This window comes from Dendropsophus ebraccatus, chromosome 1, assembly GCF_027789765.1.
Source record: "Dendropsophus ebraccatus isolate aDenEbr1 chromosome 1, aDenEbr1.pat, whole genome shotgun sequence".
Taxonomy (NCBI): Eukaryota; Metazoa; Chordata; class Amphibia; order Anura; family Hylidae; genus Dendropsophus; species Dendropsophus ebraccatus.
This window is the reverse complement of record NC_091454.1, coordinates 111088390-111112605: the sequence shown is the minus strand read 5'-3', so window position 1 is coordinate 111112605 and position 24216 is coordinate 111088390. Positions and strand designations below refer to the sequence as shown.

The 24216-nt window shown below is 41.5% G+C and overlaps 1 protein-coding gene across 1 annotated transcript in view; it reads right to left on the bottom strand.

The window, feature by feature from the left end:
* Window positions 1–885: 885 nt before the first annotated feature.
* MAPK11 (mitogen-activated protein kinase 11) overlaps window positions 886–24216 on the bottom strand; it is a 37497-nt gene continuing 14166 nt past the window's right edge. The window contains exons 4-12 of the mRNA XM_069956102.1: window positions 18699–18810; window positions 15160–15189; window positions 14785–14832; window positions 9394–9508; window positions 6086–6157; window positions 3955–4034; window positions 3479–3557; window positions 3030–3203; window positions 886–1219 (exon numbers count right to left, since the gene is read on the bottom strand). Coding sequence (XP_069812203.1) covers window positions 1146–1219; window positions 3030–3203; window positions 3479–3557; window positions 3955–4034; window positions 6086–6157; window positions 9394–9508; window positions 14785–14832; window positions 15160–15189; window positions 18699–18810 — 784 coding nt within the window. The 3' untranslated portion in view covers window positions 886–1145. The remainder of the gene's footprint in view (window positions 1220–3029; window positions 3204–3478; window positions 3558–3954; window positions 4035–6085; window positions 6158–9393; window positions 9509–14784; window positions 14833–15159; window positions 15190–18698; window positions 18811–24216) is intronic.

Here is a 24216-nt window from a genome sequence, read left to right as displayed (position 1 = left end):
TCACTGCTAGGGATAGTTAAGAGGAATGTTCAGCAGATGACAGAAAGAAAAGGGAAAGTGCTTACTACAATCCAGAGTGTAATTTTTCCAGTAGTAGTACAAAACAGATATACGTATGTCCCAGCATACCATTAAACCTAAACTAATCTTATATGGTAAACTAACCTGACTGTTTGCAATAGCTTACATCTTCAAGATCTTAAAGATCAAGGGCTGTTATGACATTAATAAAAGGTAGTATCTGTAATGCTGGCACCAAAGATGACCCCTCAAGATCTTCAGTTTATCATCCGTAATCGTGGCAAGAGAAGTTGCTTCCATCCTTACTAAAAGCCGCCAATAAGGATAAATCCAGTTGAACACTGTCACACTTAAAGGGGTTGTGTCATTAAGAAAACTAGGTTGGATACCACCTTATGGATAGCTATGAAAATAAATAAAAACAAGTTTCAAGTATTCTCATAAGAACATGGAAGAGCTGGACAGATATCTGATAACCTAACCTTAAAGGGAACCTGTCACCCCCCGTACCGGGGTGACAGGTTCCCGACCCCCCGTTAGAGACCCCTATACTTACCTCATCCCGCCGGGTCCCGCTTCTGGATTCGGTCGGGTCCCGGAGATCTCAGCCGCTGCAGCCCGGTGCGCGCGCTGAGAGATGAGTCCAACGCTCATAGAGAATGACGGGAGAGTCCAGCGCTCCGTCATTCTCTATGAGCGTTGGACTCATCTGTCAGCGCGCGCGCCGGGCTGCAGCGGCTGAGATCTCCGGGACCCGACCGAATCCAGAAGCGGGACCCGGCGGGATGAGGTAAGTATAGGGGTCTCTAACGGGGGTCGGGAGCCTGTCACCCCGGTACGGGGGGTGACAGGTTCCCTTTAAAGAAAGGGACCTTCATACAGCAGATAAGCTAATAAGATGACATAAAAAAAAAAACACATGCAATTGTGCTTGTGTGCAGCAATAGAAAAATGCTAGATTTTAGGTGATATTTTTCATGAAAAGGTGATGGATTTATGTCAGCAGTTCTGAGCTTACGATGATGGAATAGCCAGGACCCTCTTGTCTTTGGTCATCAGAAGCCTTTCACATTGCAAAAGCCAAAGCCAATACTGTAATTGTCCATTGTAAGAAGGAGCACTCTTTATTGTTCAATTTCCAAATTATCAATTTTAATATCGGGTGGCTTAAAGCTAACAACCTCTTCATATGTAATCTCTGGTGAGAAGAAACAAACGCAAAAAAAGGTTTTAAGGCTTTAAAAAACAGGAACATTTGTCATGCAGCATACATACAAAACAATGGCTCAGTTATAAGTGATAAAGCAAATATTACAAAATCTGCAATCTTGGTGTTTTTTTTCCTCGTTTACACTGTTCACCGTGCGGCAACGATAGCTATATTTTAATAGATTGGACAATTCCACACGCTACAATACCTAATATATTTTACATATTTGTATAATGAGGAGGGGTAATTTAAACTTTTAATGGGGATGAGGTTTTATTTTATATATTCTTACATTTTTATTGATTTTTTTTTTTTTTTACACGCACTTTGCATAGTTAAAGCGTAAGAAGGAGGAGAAGATCCACAGCGTCCAAAAAAAAGTTTTGTTGTCTTTATTATGAGGCATATAAAAAGTTACAAAAGATAAAAACGTAGGCCAGTTAAGCGTAGTTAAAGCGTAACTGTCATTTCAGGGCCATTTTTCTGAAAACATTAAATATCAACAGTACAAGCGATTTTAAGAAACTCTGTAATATGTTTTATGTACTAAAAGAGTTTCCTTCTGTACTGAAAAAGCAATCTCCCAGCCTCCCCCCTCACATCAGATGAAGCAGGATTTCTGTCTCCATTATGTGGCTATGGAGAGGGGAGGGGCTGTTAGGAGTGACTGAGCACGGAAGATTTCTGCAAAGCACAACACCCTGCAATCTTCTCTCAGTAAGTTCATAGATAAGCACTGACCTTTCTGACACCTGAATTTAGCGTTTTAGCTGCCCAGAGAGTCTACAAACAGCTGACCTTCATGTCACCTCTTCCTGCTCCCTCATCTCCCTCAGCCCCTCCCCGCTTCATAGGCTTACAATGGAGAGAGCAGAGCCCATCTTCACTAGCTTCTCTGTAATGAAGACGTGTTTGCCTGATAATGCACAAATAAGAAGTCAGGGGGGGAGGCTGGGAGATTGCTTCTGAGTACAGAAGGAGGCTTTTTTGGCTAATGAAACCTATTACAGAGTTTCTTAAAATCGCTTATACTACTGATTTCTGCAATAAAAAAAAACATGACTGTTACGCTTTAAGTATTATCTGCAATTTTCCCATACAGTCTGCCTGAGGCAGACTCTGAGGAGATTGCCAATCAACAGGATAGAAGTATTGCTCCTCCCACCTATCAGGGAAAGTGATTGGGGCCCCCAGTGTCATGATGTGGCAGTCCTGGTCAGTCTGTGACAGGTACTTATCCTGTCGCTGCATTTAAGGAGTTAATGGCAAGCAGCTGTGTAATCATAGCCATCTGTTATTACTAGAGATGAGCGAATCTCGTCTTCCCACAAGCTATATTTATCTTTTTTGTTGGTAAATTAGACCCATCACCATTTTCCTGCTGCCTGAACCAAAAGTCACTGTATTAGTAATCTGGTTACTCCTACCTGCCTTGCTAGCTTAAACTGATAGATCTCTACTTATTTAGGTATAGGGAGAGATCTATCAGTCAAGGTTGATGTGGCAGGCAAAAGCCACTGGGGACTGCCCCAATGGTTCGTGGTTCAGGCAACAAGAAAGTGCTGACAGGTTCTTTTAAGCTATTTTATGTTCTGCTGTTGCCTAGACCTTTTTTTAAACAGATGCAACCATAGTAAACATTGGGCTCCTGAAATCTCAGGATCTAGGGCGAAGATGTACAAAATACAACCTGTCTATGTTTTAACTCCAATATTTACAGGACTGAATACATATGAAGGCTTTAATTATTCACACTTATTACACACATACACGCACACACACACAAACAGCCCTCTACCTTTCCATTCATCAATTGTGCGTTCTTTATTTTCTGCAGATTCATCATAGGGCTCAGCCTCAGGCTCATCTTCTGGATCATGATACTGCTCGAAGTAAGGATGTGCAAGGGCTTCAGTGGCTGCAATCCGTTTATCACTGTCTAAAATCAGCATCCGCTTCAGAAGATCAATTGCTAAAAAGATAGACACCTTGTCAAAATCATACTGCTTCCAGTAGAAAAAAGTATTTGGATCACAGAAAATATTAAGATTATTCAGAGGAAAAAAGAACTTGGGCAAATGCAATTCCTGTTCAGCACTGACATTATATATTACATGCCCAGTGGTGTCATATCGGTTATGCTTTATTAATGGCAAAAATTATTACCTAGTGTATAATAAAAACATAGTTATTGTATTCCCTTTTCTAAGTATAACAGTCACAGAATATTGCAGAATAGACGCATACCTAGAGGGTTGGCACCTCGAAATACCTCATTCAGATCCTGTTGTGGCATGTGTGGCAAGGATTCAATATACCTCCTAGCCTATTTATAAAACAAAAAAAAAACATTATGGATTATGAAAAATAAAATTGCCATTATTACTTGAGCAGAAACGCGTTTGCACTTTTTTCTATTCTAATTTCCCGTGCTTGTTTTGCCTGCTGTATTTCTTATTGTTTTTAGGAAAAGGTCTATTTACACACACCACATTTTTCAGACCACCGACATGGCCAGTCGTTAAATAATCATTATAATAATGGACATAATAGTAGTCCTTCCCTTCATAGAAATATTGAGACACACCACCATAGTTGAACACAGGTTAGAGTGCAGGAAATGTAATTGTCAGATGAATGACATTTGCCAATAATGAAATAATACTTTGGTACATACTATAAAGTTTGATGAACTTATGAATAGAAGAAAGCAGAGAACTCACATGCTCGGATGAAATTTTCATAAGAAATTCAGAATTAGGTGTGCCAACAACTTCCATTATCCTCTTCAATTGGTCAATATCTAAAGATATTTAGGAAAACACTAACCGAAATGAAGAACTCCCCAGGAATGAATAGCTTGAAGACCCACTGTCAGCAGCAATAAATTGAAGTAATAGTTTTCTGTATGACTATAAGCCTTTTTACATCAATTTGGCCAAATCTTCCTTACAATGTTGCTTTAGCTTATTTCCTTTCTTCCCAGGTATACTTCCAAAATCAGAAGGGGCAGGTGTTACTTCATCACATGTGAGCGAAAGTCACACCCACATGTGATGTCCAATAGCTGCAGAATGGTTCCTGCTACTACTTGCACAACCTCTTTTAAGTTACAGCATTTTAATTGTGTTGGGACTGGACTTTGGGACATTGTAACACCTTAATTCTCTTCTTTTTCCGCCATTGTGCTTTAAATTTTCTTGTCGCGTAACCACCGTGGTCTGCAAAGCTCACCTGTTGGATGGGTGGCCTCACTTTTGACTCTAGAAGACTCTGCTATACAAAGGACTCAATGACTATAAAGTGTCCAGATCCTGTGGCTGCAAAACAATCATTAACTCTCTACCACTATAAGGCTGCATTCCCACGTTCCGTGACGGATCACGGACGTGGAATGCATGTATCGGTGTCCCCCCGCGCCCGGACAGCATCTGTAATTAGATGCTGGGAGCGGGGGAGACTGTATTCATAAGCGCCGCACTGTAGTAACAGCACCGCGCAGCTGATTCATTACAGCGCGGCGCTTTTGAATACAGTCTCCCCCGCTCCGAGGGGACTCCGGTACATGCACGCCACGTCCGTGATCCGTCAGGATCATGGAATGTGGGAATGCAGCCTAAGGTGTTTTTGCTGATATGTTGTGTTGGTTCTCATCAAATCTGGCCCTGGGCATTATGGCCAAACTCCTCCATACTTGTCTCATCTGTCTAAAGGACAACGTTCTAGTAGCCTTGCAGTTTGTTCATATGCCACTTTACAAACTTACACTATGCTGCCATAATGTTTCTACAAAGAAAAGGCTTTCTCCTGGCAACCCTTCCAAACAAGCCAAATGTACAGTCATAAACATGATACCTGAGGCCTGTAGATTCTGAAATGTAGCTCCTGGGTTGTTTGCAATTTGTTTGAGCAGTGCAAGTCCTAGGGGTGAATTAGCTGGATTGTTTTCCAGCTGTGAATAATCTTTCTTAGGGTACAAACACACTGGGCGGATCCGCAGCAGGCGTCTGCCTGCGGATCCCAGGCCTGTACACTCTATGGGCAGACAAACTTGCAGCAGGATGGACATGCAGCTGCGAGTTTGTCAGCAGCCCGCCCCGTTAACTCCTGGCCGCCGGAGCGTATATGTCACTGGGTCCCGGCTCCGGCTTGCTTCAGGGCTCCCGGCGTATTCATGTCCCGCTCAGCCAACTAGTGCGCTGCAGCAGGGCAGCGCACTGATTGGCCGAGCGGGACTTGGTGATGTATACGCTCCGACGGCCGGGGGTTAAAGGGGCGGGCTGCTGACAAACTCGCAGTGGGATGTCCGTCCTGCTGCGAGTTTGTCTGCCCGCAGAATGCACAGGGCAGGGATCCGCAGCGGGTCTCGTAAAATGAGGGGCTTAAAAAATGTATGGAAATGACCCAATAACCCTTTCCATATAGACAAACATTAGCAGTTGATCACTGCTGACGCTACACACTAATCAACTGCCAAAACATTGCTTTTATAGAGGGGAGAGGGGGTGTCACACTTGCTGATTATCATTAATCAATCTGATATACAGCACCTTGCGGCAACTTACCCTCCTTATTTCTATGAAAGAACTAAAAGGTGTAATACATTTTTCACACACTACTTCTACATTCTGGCTTAGCTTTCATTAAATAAATGATCACATGGTAAAATATATTGTTTTAAAATTGTACATTACTAATAACACAGTGACCATTGTAATGTTAAATGACATTTTCACTATTAAACTATATTTGAATTCATATTGCCATATACATTGTAAAGTGCCTTGTATTTCTACAAGTTACAATGTTATACAGTGCCCTCTTGGATAACGGATATTAGTAATAGAAGGATACAGTCATTTCCTGGAAATAGAGCTTTGCCTTTCAACAGCTCAGCCATAATGCATCCAACTGACCAAATGTCAACTGAAAAAAAAAAATATAAAAATATAATAGAAAAGCATAAAAAATACAAAATATTAAAAGGTGAACAAAGCCCAATTCCATCATAAAGAAGCACCTGAGAAGGAGTTCACAAATTTTTCTAAAATTTTATTCTAAAGGGTCCTTTTACACACACAGGGTAATCTGTTAAAGTGACACTGTCACCCCCTTTTTGCATTTTGACTGCTCTCCACAGGTGTAAAGGGTAAATTTTACAGCTTTCCTTACTTATTTTATATTATACGTCATGGTGCTTGTTCTGGTAAAAAGGGGTTTTTATTATCTGTGGATTGGGATATGTGGGCGGGGCCTCGCAGTTTAAGTGCCACATCGCCCTGCCCCTAGCGCCACTTAGCCCCACCCTCATCCGTGACATCATCCCCGCAAAGGCCTAGACGTTTAGGCTGGCCCTTCCAATGGCTGTTGAGGGGGTGGGGCAATGTGGTGCTTAGACCGCGAAACCCCACCCACATATCCCAATCCACAGATAATAAAAACCACTTTTTACCAGAACAAGCACAATGACGTATAATATAAAATAAGTAATGAAAGCTGTAAAATTTACCCTTTACACCTGTAGAGAGCAGTCAAAATGCAAAAAAGGGGTGACAGTGTTACTTTAAGGGCCAGCAGATGGGTAGTCTTATAAGAACAAAAAAGTTAAAGGGAATCTGTCAACTCCCAGGCCAGGACTGTGTGCTCTAGCTGGCAGTCCCCTAGTGAGCATCGTTACTTTTGGTAATTTTCAGTGCAGTGGATTTTGCACAATCTCACATCTCCTACTGTACTAAAGAGGCAAAGAGGAGTTGTTTGTGCCACACCTCTTTACTCCTTTCTTCTCCCTTCTCTTCGTAAATAATCAATGCTGCCCGGCCTCCTGCTCACTTAGCTGTCAGCCAGTGTCTCTGTTTGCAGATCAGCCCTCTGTAAGCAGGTTATGTCTAAAAGAAACACTTAGACATAGTTGTGGAGCTGTGGTCTAGGGGTAACTCAACGTCTAGAGACCTGGACCAGGAGTGGATTTAAAACATAGAAAGGCTATAGAAACACTGTTGAGTGTATGTCTGTCATTTAATAGCAAATATCGGTTGTTTTAAAATAACTGTAATTATTTGCTGTTAAGTGGCTGCCATCCATTTAATTTAAACAGTGTTTGACACATAGCCTTTTTGTGTTTTCAATCCACTCCTGGTTTTGGTTGCAAAAAAAATGACCAAAAATACTGTGTGTGAACATAGCCTAAACAATGATACAATAATGAGAAAAAAAACCAAAGTCCTCTATTTCATGTCCATCAGGGGATTTGAACCTACAGAGGACTGATCTGCAATAAGAGACACTGGCTGACAGTTGAGTCAGCAGGTCAGGCATCATTGATTATTCATGAAGAAGAGGGAGGGGAAGGAGTGGTGAGGCGGTCAGAGTGTGGCACAAACAACTCCTCTTTGCCTCTTCAGTACAGTAGGAGACGTGAAATGCAAAATCTATTGCACGGAAATTTACCAAAAGTCACTATGCATACTAAGGGACTGCCAATTACAGCACACTGCCAGCACCTTAGTTAGGGCCCGGGAGCTGACAGATTCCCTTCAAGCAAGAACAGTAATCCTTCTAATTAAAACTTCACTTTTATTGTGTCATATAAAAATGCATCTTATCCATAAGACATGAAAACAGCAACAGAAGAGCTGCCATCTTTTGACTATAGAGACTAATGGTGGATTTTAACAGAGATTTATCTGACAGATTTTTGAAGCCAAAGCCAGGAACAGACTATAAACAAAGAACATGTCATAAAGGAAAGGCTATGTTCCTACACAGTATTTTGCAACCAAGACCAGGAGTGGTTTGAAAACACATAGAGGCTATGTTCACACACTGTTAAAATTGAGTAGATGGCCGTCATTTAATGGCAAATAACGGCAATTATTTGGCATTAAACGGCGGCGATCCACTCAATTTCAACAATGTGTGAACATAGCCTCTCTGAGTTTTCAAACCACTCCTGGTCTCGGTTGTAAAATACTGAGCAAAAACACTCTGTGTGAACATAGCCTATACCTGGAAACAAACCAAATAGTCACTAGTAGACAACGGGTCCTTTTACACAACCCGATCTTTGGCCAAACCTGCCGTTCAGTGCAGCATTTTTACAAGGCACAATAAATTGCACAGCCGGTTTGCGCAAACGATTGCTGCATCAATTATGAGACCATTAACATTCATCATTATCAGCGGTAAATCTTCAGTTCACACAGAGATGTGTGACCCATAATTTTAAAATTTACTTCAGCACAAAATATGTGATCAACCGACGAGCAGGCATTTTCCTGCACATTGGCTGATCGTTGGCACTTTTGTACAAGCTTAAATGAGCAATTCTAGGAACGCTCGTTGCAGACAAATCGGCCTGTGTAAAATGTCCCTCAGTTCAGTCCATTTAATTCGACAGACCCTGCATTGGTATGCTGTGTATAATGTGAATGTAAACTACTTATCAGATGTAAACATTACCTGGGAATTTTTTTTAAATAGTTCTAGGGATAAAATTCCATACAAATTTTTCTGCAGAAAATGACCACCAGTACCATCTAGTCTGGCCTTATATTCAATAAATGGTTGTAAATAAATTTTAACAGGGGTCAGATGTCTGAAACAAACTCCTCTTCCCTCCAAACACAATGAAGGAGCAGTCGTACCAGCAGATGTACCTAGAACTGCAGCTCATTCCATTCACATAATAAAATATGGCTGAATGTGAAAGAGTGAAAGAACAAGTGGGCATGAGTGCTGTGGTAGCCTGAGCTTTAGGATCACATGTATGCTCAATGCTAGCATTACATTTTTGATACTACAGCTTAAAAGGGGTTGGCCACTTTATAGTAAAATGATCGAGTGTACAGTATTAGTATCTGTACTCACTGCACTTACTGACAGCAGCTCCCTGTGTACCTCAGAGCTAAAAATCATACTCCCTTCCTCCAGGCTGTGCTGCCCTGCTCTGTGGCGAATCTGTCCATAAAATGGCTGACATGGAGGAGCATGTGACCATGTCCCGCCCCCCAGTGTCCACAACTGAGCCTGTATGCGCCTATGAAGGGCACCGAGGACAGCGCATGACCACATGATCCTGTACACTGAATAGTTTTACTATAAAGTGACCATCCCCTTTTAGCACAAAAGCAGTCAAATTGATTTAGTAATTTTTTTTCCTTTACCTGTTTGGTTGTAGTGCATCCAATTTAACATTATTTCTGGAGCACGATACCATCTAGTTGCTACGTATCCAGTCATTTCATCGTCTGTCTGTCTTGCCAGACCAAAATCTAAAATCTGTAAGACAGAGAAATAAAATCAGCTAATGTAGACTCACATTAAAATGATGATATTTTAACCCCTTCACGTCAGCCATCTGTATATATACGTTCCTATTGCACATGCCCCGTGCAGTAGGAATGTACATATACGTTCCTGACTGACAGGGGCTTTGTGATGAGAACGGGATCGCTGCAGAGACAGCGATCCTGCTCTCATCTGTGTACAGCACCGGAGATAATGAGGATCAGCTGCGATTCCGCAGCTGACCCCCATTAACCCCTTAGTGACCGCCGAAACGGCGGTCACTAATGGGCCGGTGCCGCCGCTGTATTTCATCTCCCCCCACCGTGAATCCACGGTGGGGGGAGATGAAATAAGTAAAAATCAGACCCCAGATCAGCCCCCTAGTGCCCCAGTCACTAACCCCCCCTCCCGCGGCGGCCATCGGATCCAAGATGGCCGCCGCGATCACTGTGAACAGACTAATGTCTGTTCACAGTGATCAAGCAAGAAAAATGAATGAAAGCCCCATGCTCTCCGCCACCGGAGGTAGCGGAGAGCATGGGGCAGTCATCGGGACCCCCCCTGTGGGGTCCCGGTACAAGCGATCAGCGGTATATACTATATACCGCTGATCGCTTGTGCCATGTGCCGCCGGCACTTTTTATCCCCTGTCACCATGAATGATTGGTGACAGGGGATAAAAAGTGATGTCCCCCCACCCCCCAAGTCGCCCCCCCACCCCCCCTGTCACCCCCGTCCCCCAGTCACCCCCCTTCCCCATATACTCACCGGAACCCACGGAGCTCCTTCCTCCTCGAAGTCCTGACTGCTTCTGATGTGCGCATGCGCGCCAGAAGCAGCCAGCTCTGAAAATTTAAAGTGACAGAGACCAATTTGGTCTCTGTCACTGAACTATGATTACTGTGATAGAAAATATCACAGTAATCATAGTAATACAGTGAAAATTAATGTATAAAGTACAAAAAGTGACAAACATACAAAAAAATAAAACACACACTTTTTATTATAGTAATAATTACAGTTTACTCCCAAATTACCCCTAACCCCCCCCCCAGATTACCCGTAACCACCGCAGGTTGCCCGTAACCACCGCACGTTGCCCGTAACCACCCCAGGTTGTCCGTAATCACGTCAGATTGCACGTAACCCCCCAGATTACCCGTAACCACCGCACGTTGCCCGTAACCACCGCACGTTGCCCATAACCACCGCACGTTGCCCGTAACCACCGCACGTTGCCCGTAACCACCGCACGTTGCCAGTGACCCCCTCCAGATTGTCCGTAATCACCCCAGATTGCCTGTAACCACCCCAAATTACATGTAACCACCCCAGATTAGCTATAAGCACTTCACTCTATCCGTAACAATTCTAGATTGTCTGTAACCCCTCCAGGTTGCCCCTAACCACCGCAGGTTGGGCATAACCACCGCAGGTTGGGCAGAACCACCCCAGATTGCCTGTAATCATGCCAGATTACATGTAACCCCCCAGATTGCACGCAACCACCGCACGTCGCCTCTGACCACCGCACGTCGCCTCTGACCACCGCACGTCGCCTCTGACCACCGCACGTCGCCTCTGACCACCGCACGTCGCCTCTGACCACCGCACGTCGCCTCTGACCACCGCACGTCGCCTATGACCACCGCACGTCGCCTATGACCACCGCACATCGCCTATGACCACCGCACCTTGCATCTGACCACCGCACCTTGCCTCTGAACACCGCACCTTGCCTCTAACCACCCCAAATTGCCAGTGACCCCCTCCTGATTGCCCGTAACCACGCCAGATTACAGGTACCCACCTCAGATTACCTATTAGCACTTCAGTTTATCCGTAACCACAGCAGGTTGCCTGTAACCACAGCAGGTTGCCTGTAACCACCCCAGATTGTCCGCAACCACCCCAGATTGTCCGTAACCACAGCAGGTTGCCTGTAACCATATCAGATTGTCTGTAACCACAGCAGGTTGTCCGTATTCACCCCACGTTGCCCATAACCACCCCAGGTTGCCTCTAACCACCCCAGGTTGCCTCTAACCACCCCAGGTTGCCTCTAACCACCCCAGGTTGCCTGTAACCACCCCAGGTTGCCTGTAACCACCCCAGGTTGCCTGTAACCACCCCAGGTTGCCGTAACCACAGCAGGTTGCCTGTGACCACCCCATGTTGACCGTATCCACCCCAGATTATCCATAACCACCCCAGATTACCCGTAACCACCCCAGACTGCCCGTAACCACCCCAGACTGCCCATTACCACCCCAGACTGCCCGTAACCACCCCAGACTGCCCGTAACCACCCCAGACTGCCCGTAACCACCTCAGACTGCCCGAAACCACTTCTAGATTACCCAGAACCACCCCAGATTACCCGTAACCACCCCACATTACCTGTAATCTAATTTTTTTTATTGTATTTTAGTAACTGCGCTATTCTAATAACTGTTACTAGCTGCGGTTTTGCTCCAGCAAATTGGCGCTCCTTCCCTTCTGAGCCCTGCTGTGTGCCCATACAGTGGTTTATGCCCACATATGGGGTACCGTTGTACTCAGGAGAACCTGCGTTACAGATTTTGGGGTACATTTTTTATCCTGTTCCTTGTGAAATTTAGAAATTTCAAACTAAACCAACATATTATTGGAAAAATTCAAGTTTTTCATTTTTACTGGCCAATTTTGAATACTTTCCTCTAATACCTGTGGGGCCAAAATGCTCATCCTACCCCAATATGAATTCTTTGAGGGGTGTACTTTCCGAAATGGGGTGATTTTTGGGGGGATTCTATTCTGTAGACACTACAGGGGCGCTGCAAATGCACCTGGTGCTCAGAAATTTCTTCAGAAAAATCTGCAGAGAAAATGCTAATTGGCGCTCCTTCCCTTCTGAGCCCGGCTGTGTGCCCATACAGTGGTTTATGCCCACATATGGGGTACCGTTCTACTCAGGAGAACCTGCGTTACAGATTTTGGGGTGAATTTTCTCTCCTGTTCCTCGTGAAATTGAGAAATTTCCAACTAAAGGAACATATTATTGGAAAAATTCGAGTTTTTCATTTTTACTGTCTACTTTTGAATACTTTCCTCTAATACCTGTGGGGTCAAAATGCTCACCACACACCAAGATGAATTCTTTGAGGGGTGCACTTTCCAAAATGGGGTGACTTATGGCGAGATTTTACTCCGCTGGCACTACAGGGGCTCTGCAAACCCACCTGGCGCTCAGAAACTTCTTCAGCAAAATCTGCATTGAAAAAGCTAATTGGCGCTCCTTCCCTTCTGAGCCCCGCTGTGTGCCCATACAGTGGTTTATACCGACATATGAGGTACCTTTTTACTCAGGAGAACCTGCGTTACAAATTTTGGGGTACTTTTTTTCTCTTATTCCTCGTGAAATTGAGAAATTTCCAACTAAAGGAACATATTATTGGAAAAATTCGAGTTTTTCATTTTTACTGTCTACTTTTGAATACTTTCCTCTAATACCTGTGGGGTCAAAATGCTCACCACACACCAAGATGAATTCTTTGAGGGGTGCACTTTCCAAAATGGGGTGACTTATGGCGAGATTTTACTCCGCTGGCACTACAGGGGCTCTGCAAACCCACCTGGCGCTCAGAAACTTCTTCAGCAAAATCTGCATTGAAAAAGCTAATTGGCGCTCCTTCCCTTCTGAGCCCCGCTGTGTGCCCATACAGTGGTTTATACCGACATATGAGGTACCTTTTTACTCAGGAGAACCTGCGTTACAAATTTTGGGGTACTTTTTTTCTCTTATTCCTCGTGAAATTGAGAAATTTCAAACTAAACGAACATATTATTGGGAAAATTTGAGTTTTTCATTTTTACTGTCTACTTTTGAATACTTTCCTCTAATACCTGTGGGGTCAAAATGCTCACCACACCCCAAAATGAATTCTTTGAGGGGTGCACTTTCCAAAATGGGGTGACTTATGGCGAGATTTTACTCCGCTGGCACTACAGGGGCTCTGCAAACACACCTGGCGCTCAGAAACTTCTTCAGCAAAATCTGCATTGAAAAAGCTAATTGCCGCTCCTTCCCTTCTGAGCCCCGCTGTGTGCCCATGCAGTGGTTTATGCTCACATATGAGGTACCGTTGTACTCATGAGAACCTGCGTTACAAATTTTGGGGTACTTTTTTTCTCTTGTTCCTCGTGAAATTGAAAAATTTCAAACTAAAGGAACATATTATTGGAAAAAATTTGAGTTTTTCATTTTTACTGTCTAATTTTGAATACTTTCCTCTAACACCTGTGGGGTCAAATTGCTCATCCTACCCCAAGATGAATTCTTTGAGGGGTGTACTTTCCAAAATGGGGTGACTTATGGGGTTTTTTCTCTCTGCTGACACTACAGGGGCACTGCAAATGCACCTGGCGCTCGGAAACTTCTTCAGCAAAATCTGCAATGGAAAAGCTAATTGGCGCTCCTTCCCTTCTGAGCCCCGCTGTGTGCCCATGCAGTGGTTTACGCCCACATATGGGGTACCGTAGTACTCAAGAGAACATGTGTTACAAATTTTGGGGTGCTTTTTCTCTCATGTTCCTTTTGAAAATGAGAAACTTTAATCTAAATGTATATATTATTGGAAAATTTTAATTTTTCATTTTTTTACAGCCTAATGGTGAATACTTTCCTCCAGCCCCTGTAGGGTTAAAATGCTCATTATACCCCTAGATTAATTCTTTAAGGTGTCTAGTTTCCAAAATGGGGTCACTTATGGGGGTTTCCAGTATACAAACCTCCTAAATCAACTTAAAATAAGAACTGGTCCCTAAAAAAAATCAGTTTTGGAAACTTTCACGAAAATGTGGTAATTTGCTGATACATTTCTAACCCCCGTAACACCCTAAAAAAGTAAAATATGTTTATGAAATGAAGCCAGAATAAAGAGGACATATTGGTAATGTGACTTAGTTACTAATTTATTTAATACAACTTTCTTTTTTTAGAAGCAGAGAATTTCAAAGTTCATAAAATGCTAATTTTTTCAATTTTTCATGATATTTTGATGTTTTTCACAAAAAACACACAAAGTAGTGACCAAATTTTGCCACTAATATAAAGTGCCATATGTGACGAAAAAACAATCTCAGAATCGCTAGCATACGTTAAAGCATCACTGAGCTATAAGCGCATAAAGTGAGACAGGTCAGATTTTGAAAAATGAGCCTGGTCTTTTAGGTGCAAATAGGCTCGGTCTTGAAGGGGTTAAAGACCAACTCTACTTCACGCTTACCCTTAATTCACAATCTTCATTTACAGCTAGATTGCTGGGTTTCAAGTCCTGAAAAAAAGTTTTAAAAAAAAATAAAATGGACATGAATATAAGGTTTTTACATAAGGGTTATGGTACATGAAAAACCCATATCTGAATGGCCTGGTGTTCCATGAAGAAAAACAATCCCCACCCCGTGACAGAACACAACCATCCAACGCGCACCTATAGAAAGTCATTGGATGTAACAGACAGCCCTGTTTTCATTTACCAATAGTTTTCAGGACGTTGCACATTTGACTTAAAAACTGAAGCAAACAGCGGTCATTTACATTATGATGCTGACTGGTTTACCAGTAACTGGAAATCAAAGGTGTACAGATAAGGAGTACTTACTCTGTGGATGATTCCTGCAGAGTGGATATACTGTAGAGACAAATTGAAAACCTTTATTTATTGGCAGACATATATAATGCTAAACTTTTTTTTGTTATTATTTTGTTATTGCCACATATGCTTTTTGAACTAATCATTGAGGACTCACTATTTGCTGCACTAGTACAGCAGAACAGTACAGCTGTCATTTGAGAAAGTGGGCCCCTGGACTTTCTTATATGTTAAGAAGTTATGTTTAAGAAACATTTTCTTTATATTGAATGCATAGAACAGTATAAAGCCGATTTACACACCAAGTTTCTGTGCTTTATTTACTTTGCCCTCTCCAGAGCCTGTGATAGACTTGTGTTTCTAAACAGTAGCCAGGCGGTACTTCTGAAGGGGGAGGAGCAAACAGCATCTTAAACCAATGAGAAGGCCGGAGATGTGTCAGACTACAATAAAAACTTTGTAGTAACTTGACTTAGTCTGCAGTCAGATAACAGCAATTCTATCCTATCTATCCTTTCATAAAACTGCTGTTTGTGCAATTCCTAAGAGACCGCCACAAAACACCCCCGAAACTAAAATTTTCATTAGACAGATTAAACAAAGCTCATTCTGAATCTGCAATTTCAAAATTACAGATTACAGAAAGATAAAAATTACAGATTGGCATCTTATATCCTATTTACAGATTACTTTAGGAATGGATTGGGGGGGGAGGGGGAAGTTTCACGATGACAGAATCCCTTTAACATAGTCTGAAACTTACACCTAAGAGAACCTGCATTTTAACTAGCTGAGTTTTTGTGTAAGGGTAGGCAGGAAAGGTTGCCGAGTGGTTGTCATCTTTACAGCTTTCTACTGGGGGGAAAAAAAAATAAAGGAAGAAAAACAAGGAGTATAAAAGACGTATTTATGAGCAACAAAGAAAAAGGATTGATAGAAATTTTTATGCACATGGGATCCAACTGTGCATTATGAAAAGCGATAAAACAATAATACACTGTGAAATGGGTGGTTTAGTTGCACTAGCATTGTCTATAAGTAATGCAAGAGCATTGAATACTCAATAAAACGTTTCTGCTTTTATCTGCTTACAGGTGGTATACAGACATTTATTAATATAACCACTGTAGCTAGCACTATTGTCATGTTAAAGAGGCACTTCTGACTCTTGTGTGTGGTCTTTTGCTTTTCAAGTGTACTTTTTTTGTATAATTCCCCATAATATATTTATACAAAATATATTAAAAAAAAAAAAAGAGCAAACCTTCAATTATAACATTTTTGGTTATTCTCCATTAGTGTAAAATTTTGTAGTACAAGCTAGGATCAGGGTAAGAAAAACTAAATTACTCACCCATCACACTGCCCCACAAATGTCCTCCACCTCAGCAGTCATGCCATATGACCACGTACATGAAGGGCAGGGAGGCCTGCGCTAAGTGTCAAAAGAAGGTAATTGGGGCAGAGGGCTTGATATGATTTGCACACTGAATTTTGGTTAGTATTTGGGCTCATTTTTTATCAGTATTTACCAATTGCAGAAAACAAGCAAATCTTGCCATTATAGTTTTGTAGGACAGTTCCAAACATCCAAAAAAAGTAAAATATTTATTTAATATTTTGGTTATGTTTTTTCTAACTTTGCATTTTATGATGTGCATTTTAAAATGATCCTGAAATCTTGTAATGTTAATATTCACCACAGAGCCTAAAAAAAGGCTGTTCTAAGTCTTCCTGTTTTGTCTGTGATAAGGAGGAAGCTGCTGGAAAGTGATCTGTACAAAATTACAGTAATAGGTGACACCAGTAGATAGAGGCGACAAAAGATTATGTTTGCAGCTTCTTGCGGAATGACTCTTTTAGAGCCCACAGAGCCCAGACACCTTTCTATTTATGTCAACAGGACAGCTCCTGCCCATTGCTGTATATTTACATGGTGTAATATGCTTGCTATAAAGAATCCTTGTAAATACTGTTATAAACAGCTCAGGAAAAACAACTGCATTATTATAAATTACTAAACAGAAAATAAAAAACATTACATTTTTTTTAAGTATCTGACTCTAATCAGTAAAAAAAAAATTAAAAAAAAATAATAATCTTGGCAATACATTAACTTTAGACAGATAGTCTGAGATAAGATAAAAGGGTCTGTATTTTCTTCCAGAAACAGAGCCACTATTGTCCTTGACTAGAGATAAGCAAACCTTATCCAAACCACAGCGAGCAGCACTTGATTACCCGTAGCTGAAGATGGATGCAGCCATAATGAGTCCTGGGAAACACGGATACAGCCTATGGCTGTATTGATGCTTTCCATGTACCCTTAGGACTGCATCCAACTTCTTCAGCTTCCTGGGATTTAGACAAACCTAAGTAAGCTCAGAGTTCGTTCATTTATATCCTTGACCCTTATCTGGCATTGCAAGCAAACGGAGAAAAGGGGGCCTTCATAACCAAACAATATATATATATATATATATATATATATATATATATATATATAACATAGCAAAAGAGGGTGCTTCCTAAGACAAACCAATATGCAAACACTACTAACAAAAGAGAACAGGGGTAGGTCATGCAGAAGGAGCACACCAAAAAAAGGATAATAGGATACAAAAGTTATAAGTTTATTGAATGTAACAAAGCATATACAAAAGGACGACAATGGCAAGGGAAAAAAAAACAAAAAAAAAAAAAAAAGATCCCTACACACCTTAAAAACAATTAAAATTCCCAAAAGGGGAAAACAAGTGAGACCCATACAATGTCCAGGGTCTCCCAGGTCAGCAACACGGTCAAGAAATATAGCTCAACAATCCCTCACAATAATAGATAACAAAAAATTAGAAAGAATGAACTAATCAAAAATCTATGTGATGCTATGTGTGCTATGTAAGTGGTGAATACACTGCAAAATAAATGTACAAAAAAACAGTGCAATCAAAGAATACCAGCAATTAGTAAAAATGCATATCACCAAGTTAGGAGGGAGAGGAGCAACTTGTGGGGACCCATAATATCCTATACGTCCCAACAGGAACTTCGTCAGGCATTGCAGCTCTGGTTTCTGGTACTGCAAGTTCAATTTAAATTGATAGGTCTGAGCTGCAAAACCAGACACTACATTTGGACAGATGTGACACTGTTCTAATCTTATTAAACCCCTTTATAGTCCATTCTCTGTCCCCTCTAACATCTCTGATACCTTGCTTGTCTGGGTATAAGGGCCATCTTGTTTTGTAGGTAGTTAGGAAAGGATTATTAATGTTTGTATTAAGAATAGAAACACTCTTTCAATTACAGAAGTGTAAAAACACAGAATGCCATGACCAAGTCTGACCCTTAAGGGTACTTGTCACTATGGTGCTATTACGGAATCAGCATGCAGTCACAGCTGACGCCGTAAAATTGCATTGCCGTTGATACGTCTCACACTGGAAAGTTCCAGGCAATGAGATCTTCCAGCATCAGCTGCAACTGCATGCTAATTGGGGAATGGCAGCAATGCGGTTGGTAGTTTTGTAGAGTAAAAAATAAATTACCTTAAGTCCACGAAGCAACTGATATATAAGGAACTGGATATGATCATCTGTAAGCTTCTGGCACTTCACAATGTTATTTAGGTCTGCTCCCATTAGATTAGTGACTAGATACCTACAAAATAGAAAGAAATATCAATGCAATAGAATTAGACAAGTGGTAACTTGCGGTTCAATTTTTCCCCATGTACATTGAAGGAGTTGAAATCTGTACTGAAAATCTGCACCAAAAAATGACACTGTGGATTCAAAGGATGTGCACCAGAAATCAAGATCTGTGTGGCAAAATAAACACAATTTTTTTTTTGTAGATTGTTGATTCTACTGGTGCAAATCTGTAGGTAGAATCTAAAGAAAATCTGAATTAACTCCGTGTGTTCCTCAAATTGAGCTTATGTTTAACATTGGCATCTCCTAGATCTGTCCCCTAGATCTATGTATCAAAGCATGAGTTTATTGAAAAATTCTTATATCTTATCAATGTATTAATGTACACAATAGCTGACAGTACAGGCACAGCACAGTTGCATTGCCCCTCCTTGCTCTGAGTGATGTGTATCTGTAATCGGCAATACTAGATGCCAGAGAAGGAAAGCCTCGGATACAGTATCTGGTAACGCTGTTTAGAGACACATAGCACTGGGAACAACAGAGCAAGCAGTGCAGGTACAGTTCTACTATTCCAAGTCCTCTGTGAACAGGAGGCATTCTGGATCTTGCACCTGGATTTTAGATCCCCCAAAAGGTCTGAACTATAAAACAGATCTGTCATATTTTTATCTGTGTTTGGTTAAAGCCTGTGTGTCCATGCAACATAACTCCAACTTTGTTTGGGGCAGTCCTTACATGTGACGTGCACAAATCTTGGCATGTTTCTTGTTATTCATTATTAAAGTATGTTGTTGCATGTGAAGTGAAAACCAACTGCCAGTACTAATTGGACAGATCAGATGACTGCGACTGAACTGAGCATGAGCGTCCCAACAAAGTGGATGCCTGGCGGGTCTTAACCAAAGGCAACAGGTTATCAAACAGGTTATCTAGGTTTATATCATTACAGCACAGGCACTATCTGAATGCATGCATCATCCTTGGCATGTGTATAAATACTGCCTGCCAACAGATTACTGTACATGATTATTAAATAGGTCCTCCAGTTATACAGTATGTTTATAAAAATCACTGTATGAATGAAAATATCTTAGGCTTTGTTCACACACTATTTTTTGATTAAACAATGGCCTGTGCAGCAGGTTTGCAATAACAGCCGTTGTTTAATCACAGCGGCTGATCGCACACAATGTATACACTACCACCGGCATTAAATGCGGCCGCAATCCACTGAATAGAGGCCGCACAAAATAGACTGTGCAAACAATGTAAAGTGCGGCTCAGGCACTTTATGGTTAATTGGAACGCAGACACACCTGAATGTGCTCGAAAGCCATTTTAAAAGTCATGTTCATCCGGTCAGTACTGCAGTAACTGTTGGGGTTACCTTCACAGACAGCCATTCTGTGACATGGCCGCGGCACAGAACAGCCGCTGTTATACAGAGTCTGAACATGGCCTTAAAGAAGAAATATACAAAGCAGAAGTATATAAGGAACGGTTTACATCATAATTCCCATCTACATTTAGAATGCACACTGGAAAAGCACCCAGTGAATGTGTTAATGTCTATAGGGTTATTAAAGAGAATGTACCATCAGGTATATCGCAAGTAAAACACTTGATTCTAATAGAGCCCTGTCAGAGGGGGTTTCATCACACTGGTAACGGGTGGGCTAGACCGATGCCCAGGAATTCACCGGCATTCCCACGCCGACGCTGGTCTATTCATGTAAACACCTTAAACCGATGTACACTTTAACCTAATGTGTCCGTATACTGCAAAATATGGAATAGACTTTAACAAGCCCTCTGTGGGATCATGTGAAACAATGCACCGGTAAAACAGATGTCATACTAATCTATGTGTGATGGATAGCACTGTATGGCATCAATCATTTGCATCCATTTAACTTATACATAAGCTTTTCCATAGATTTTCATGTCATGTGTGTTAAATAGATGTAATAATAACTTGATGTGCATAATGAATAACTTGACGTGGGTGCCGATGATGGATGCCATAGAGTGGCATCCATAGACCATTATTGCATCAATTTAATAGATAATTAACCAGCCAGTCCTTATAGCTGATGCCTGCACTACACAGATGTACAAAAAGAAAGGTGTTTTCCAGCTTCTAAAATTCAGTCTTTATTGGAATTTTTCTTAAAATGCTTTGAGAAAAAAGTTAAATTTTAAAAACATTACACTTTAGAAGCTGGAGGACACCTTTCTCTGTAAAACAGATGCTCCTTGTACGTATATGCAGGGATATGTCCCCAAAACATATGATAGACAAAAGGGGTAAAAAAAAAACAAAAAAAACAAATGAACTAGTGATACACAATGCACCAAAATAGCGATACTAGGTGCTTAAAATTAGTTCGATATCAGATTCCCTGTTTTTCGACACTATGTTAAGCTATACAACAGCAATACCAAAATACTAAAGTTGGTATTGGTACAACTGGGTATTGGTCTCTGAGGGGGGTGTCCATGGACACTGTCCTCTATGCTGCTTTCTCTGTGCAATGCAGATGTAGTTCCTTCTTTTTGGCATGGGAAAGGGACCTAAGTGTGACCTTTTCTTTTCTTTGTACTTTCATTCTTCGTAGAACAGGTGTCCTAAACTTTTAGACCAAATGTATACAGAGGTGTCAGATAGATGTTGGAGGAGCAATGCCAAGGAGGGTAAGATGCAGCACATTTGATGGGGGTGCCCTGCCACACAAGCCCCAAGTGGACTTGCTCTATCTCTTGCTGGGGACCCTGGCAATTTAGAAGAAGGGCATGCTGAGGCATCTGCTGGCCGCTGCAAGGATGGTATTACCTCGGCGGTGAGAGTTGGCAGTAACACCTTTCCTGTCTTAAGGGCACAAAGAGCTCAAAGCCATTTAATAAGCTGAGGCGTTGGTAGACGAGGGGCAGGATTGTATAGAAAAATTCCTGTAGGTATGGTCTCCCTGGATTCTTTTTGAAAGCTCTTGAGATTTTGCAGCCCTTCTGAGCTAAGCATTCGTCGAGTTTCACACCACCGTTTTTCTTCGTTATTTTCCTGATAATGAGATGTTCCCTCTTGAACATGGTCTGCTTTCCTCTTTCAGGGGTCTGTGGACCTTCCCTTGTGTCTCCTTGGTCTCTTCTTTTTGTCTTTCCATTTCCTCGTTTGGTGTTTTATTTATTGTTTGTTGTATACGTGCTATAGATCATACATGTCCGTAGTAACTTTCTAGACCTAAGGTAATATGTTTATATATTTGGTGGTGGTGGTGGTGGTGGTGGTGGGGCGGTTGGGCTCTGGAAGTGTATACTGTGTAAGCACTTTATTTCAGGTTGAGCTTGGGCCCCACAATGAAGGCTCCTGTGGTGGGCCTCTCTCCCGAATCGACTCAAGGAGTTCATTTTTCTGTTGTGTACTTGTCTTTAACTTTTTGACAAAGTTTATGCTTAATGTCTTTTTCATATGAAAAAAAAAATGTAAGAAAATTCTGGTATTGTGACACCACTAGAATGAACTGTGCCTTAACCAATCAATTTGAAAGAAGAAAGTATAACTTTCCATTCATTCATAGACATACTTTTCAGTAATACATAGGTTTCTTTCAAAAGCCAAAGTTAAAATGGTGAAGCCATTCAGCGCTATAATACACACTGGTTCTCAGAAAGTTATTGTGAATTTAAGTTTAGAAAAACATCATGTTCACTTTCTTTCCAGGAACTTTTTACAGAATGAACAAAGCAATGGCAGCAGAAAGTATTTTATGACTACATATGTATATAATAAGTGCAGAATGTGTGAAAACCACATCATTACCAGATTCACACATGAAATCTCTTATCTATGATCATTTAGAGCAGAGTCGTCACACAAGTTTAAGTTTCAGGCAAAAAAAAAAAAAAGCGAACAATGTGCACAGGAGATTAGTCCCTGCATCTTGATTTCATTGTTAGGAGATGCTAACAAGCTATATATGTAAATGTAATAGTAGCTCATAGATCTGTGTGACAAGTATATGATTAGACTACTCCCACATCTCTTATCTTGGGAAAACTGCCAAGCATTGTACATTACATTCTGTACAAACGCCTCCCTGTATCCACTCTAGTCACTCGTTAAGCATGTGTACCATGCCCCCCTTAAAAGGGAACCAATGGCTCCAAAAATCGATATAGCGCTAAGTAAACGTGCTGGTACATCACCAAGCAAACTTCCTAAACATATACCTACGCTCTGCCCAGTATGATCAGAAAACTTACTTTGAAAAAGTCCAGCACTATATGTAAATGCAGGCCAACTAGTCATCTGGGGGTTGTGTCTGGGGAATGTAGTCACGGTCCCCTGTTTGTGCCAGTGCTGTATCAGCCATAAGTTGTAGGATGCGGTGTTCTAATTCATTGGCGCTCTGATCTCCTGATTACAGTGGACAAGTGCAGTACTGCAGCGTTGTATCTTGCTGTGCGCAATGTTGTGAATCTCGCCCAGAGGGGGGCTTGATTACAGCGCTGGCACACACAGGGGACGTGACTACATGCCCCAGCCACAACTTCCAGATGACTAGCTGCCCCACATTTACAAATAGTGCAGGACTTTTTTTAAAGTAGGTTTCCTGATCATACTGGGCTGTGGCGCATGGCATAGGTACGTGTTTAGAAAGTGTGTTCAGTGATGTAAAGGCACATTTACTTAAGAGATTTTTGGAGTGATGGAAGCACTTTAAAGGGAACCAAAGTCCTTTCACTCCCATGCAACACTATTCATCTAGGTCCGTCCAGGGGAACAAAAATAGTCAGTCCAGAAATTCTGTTTATATTGCACTACAGTTTGTACAGGGAGAGAGGCAGACAAGCAGGCTGACTCTCCACAGATTAAAAAAGGCAGATGGCTCTTAGGTGCGAGAGCCTAAAATAAGAATGGAAGGAAGGGAATGAACATTACAATTAATGGGTGAAATGTAAAAATAATAAAACATAAAGTCTACTATAATTGGTAGACCAAGAATGAACAATATGTAAAGCTGCAAAAGCTCCTATAAAATTATGAAATCTCCTGCAATTGTGACACATACAGGTGCATTTTACAGTGGAATAAACCCATTCTATAGAAACGGATGTGTAATATTCCTGCTTATTTTTCATCTGTTTTATGAAATGTGTTCCTTCAACTGTAAACTTCACAAATATACTGTTCATTCCATGGCTACCATGACAAGAAAAGCTATATGTATCTGACCCCTTATAGACTACACTTCAGTCCAGATTTATCAACCTCAGGAACATTATCATGCATCTGTTACTATGGAATATGTTTGGTCCACTGTAAAATACACATATATCCAGTTTAATCCTGCTCCAAACAACATAGGAAACTTTATGTGAAACCAGAAGCAGGCTAGTAGACTAACCTGCT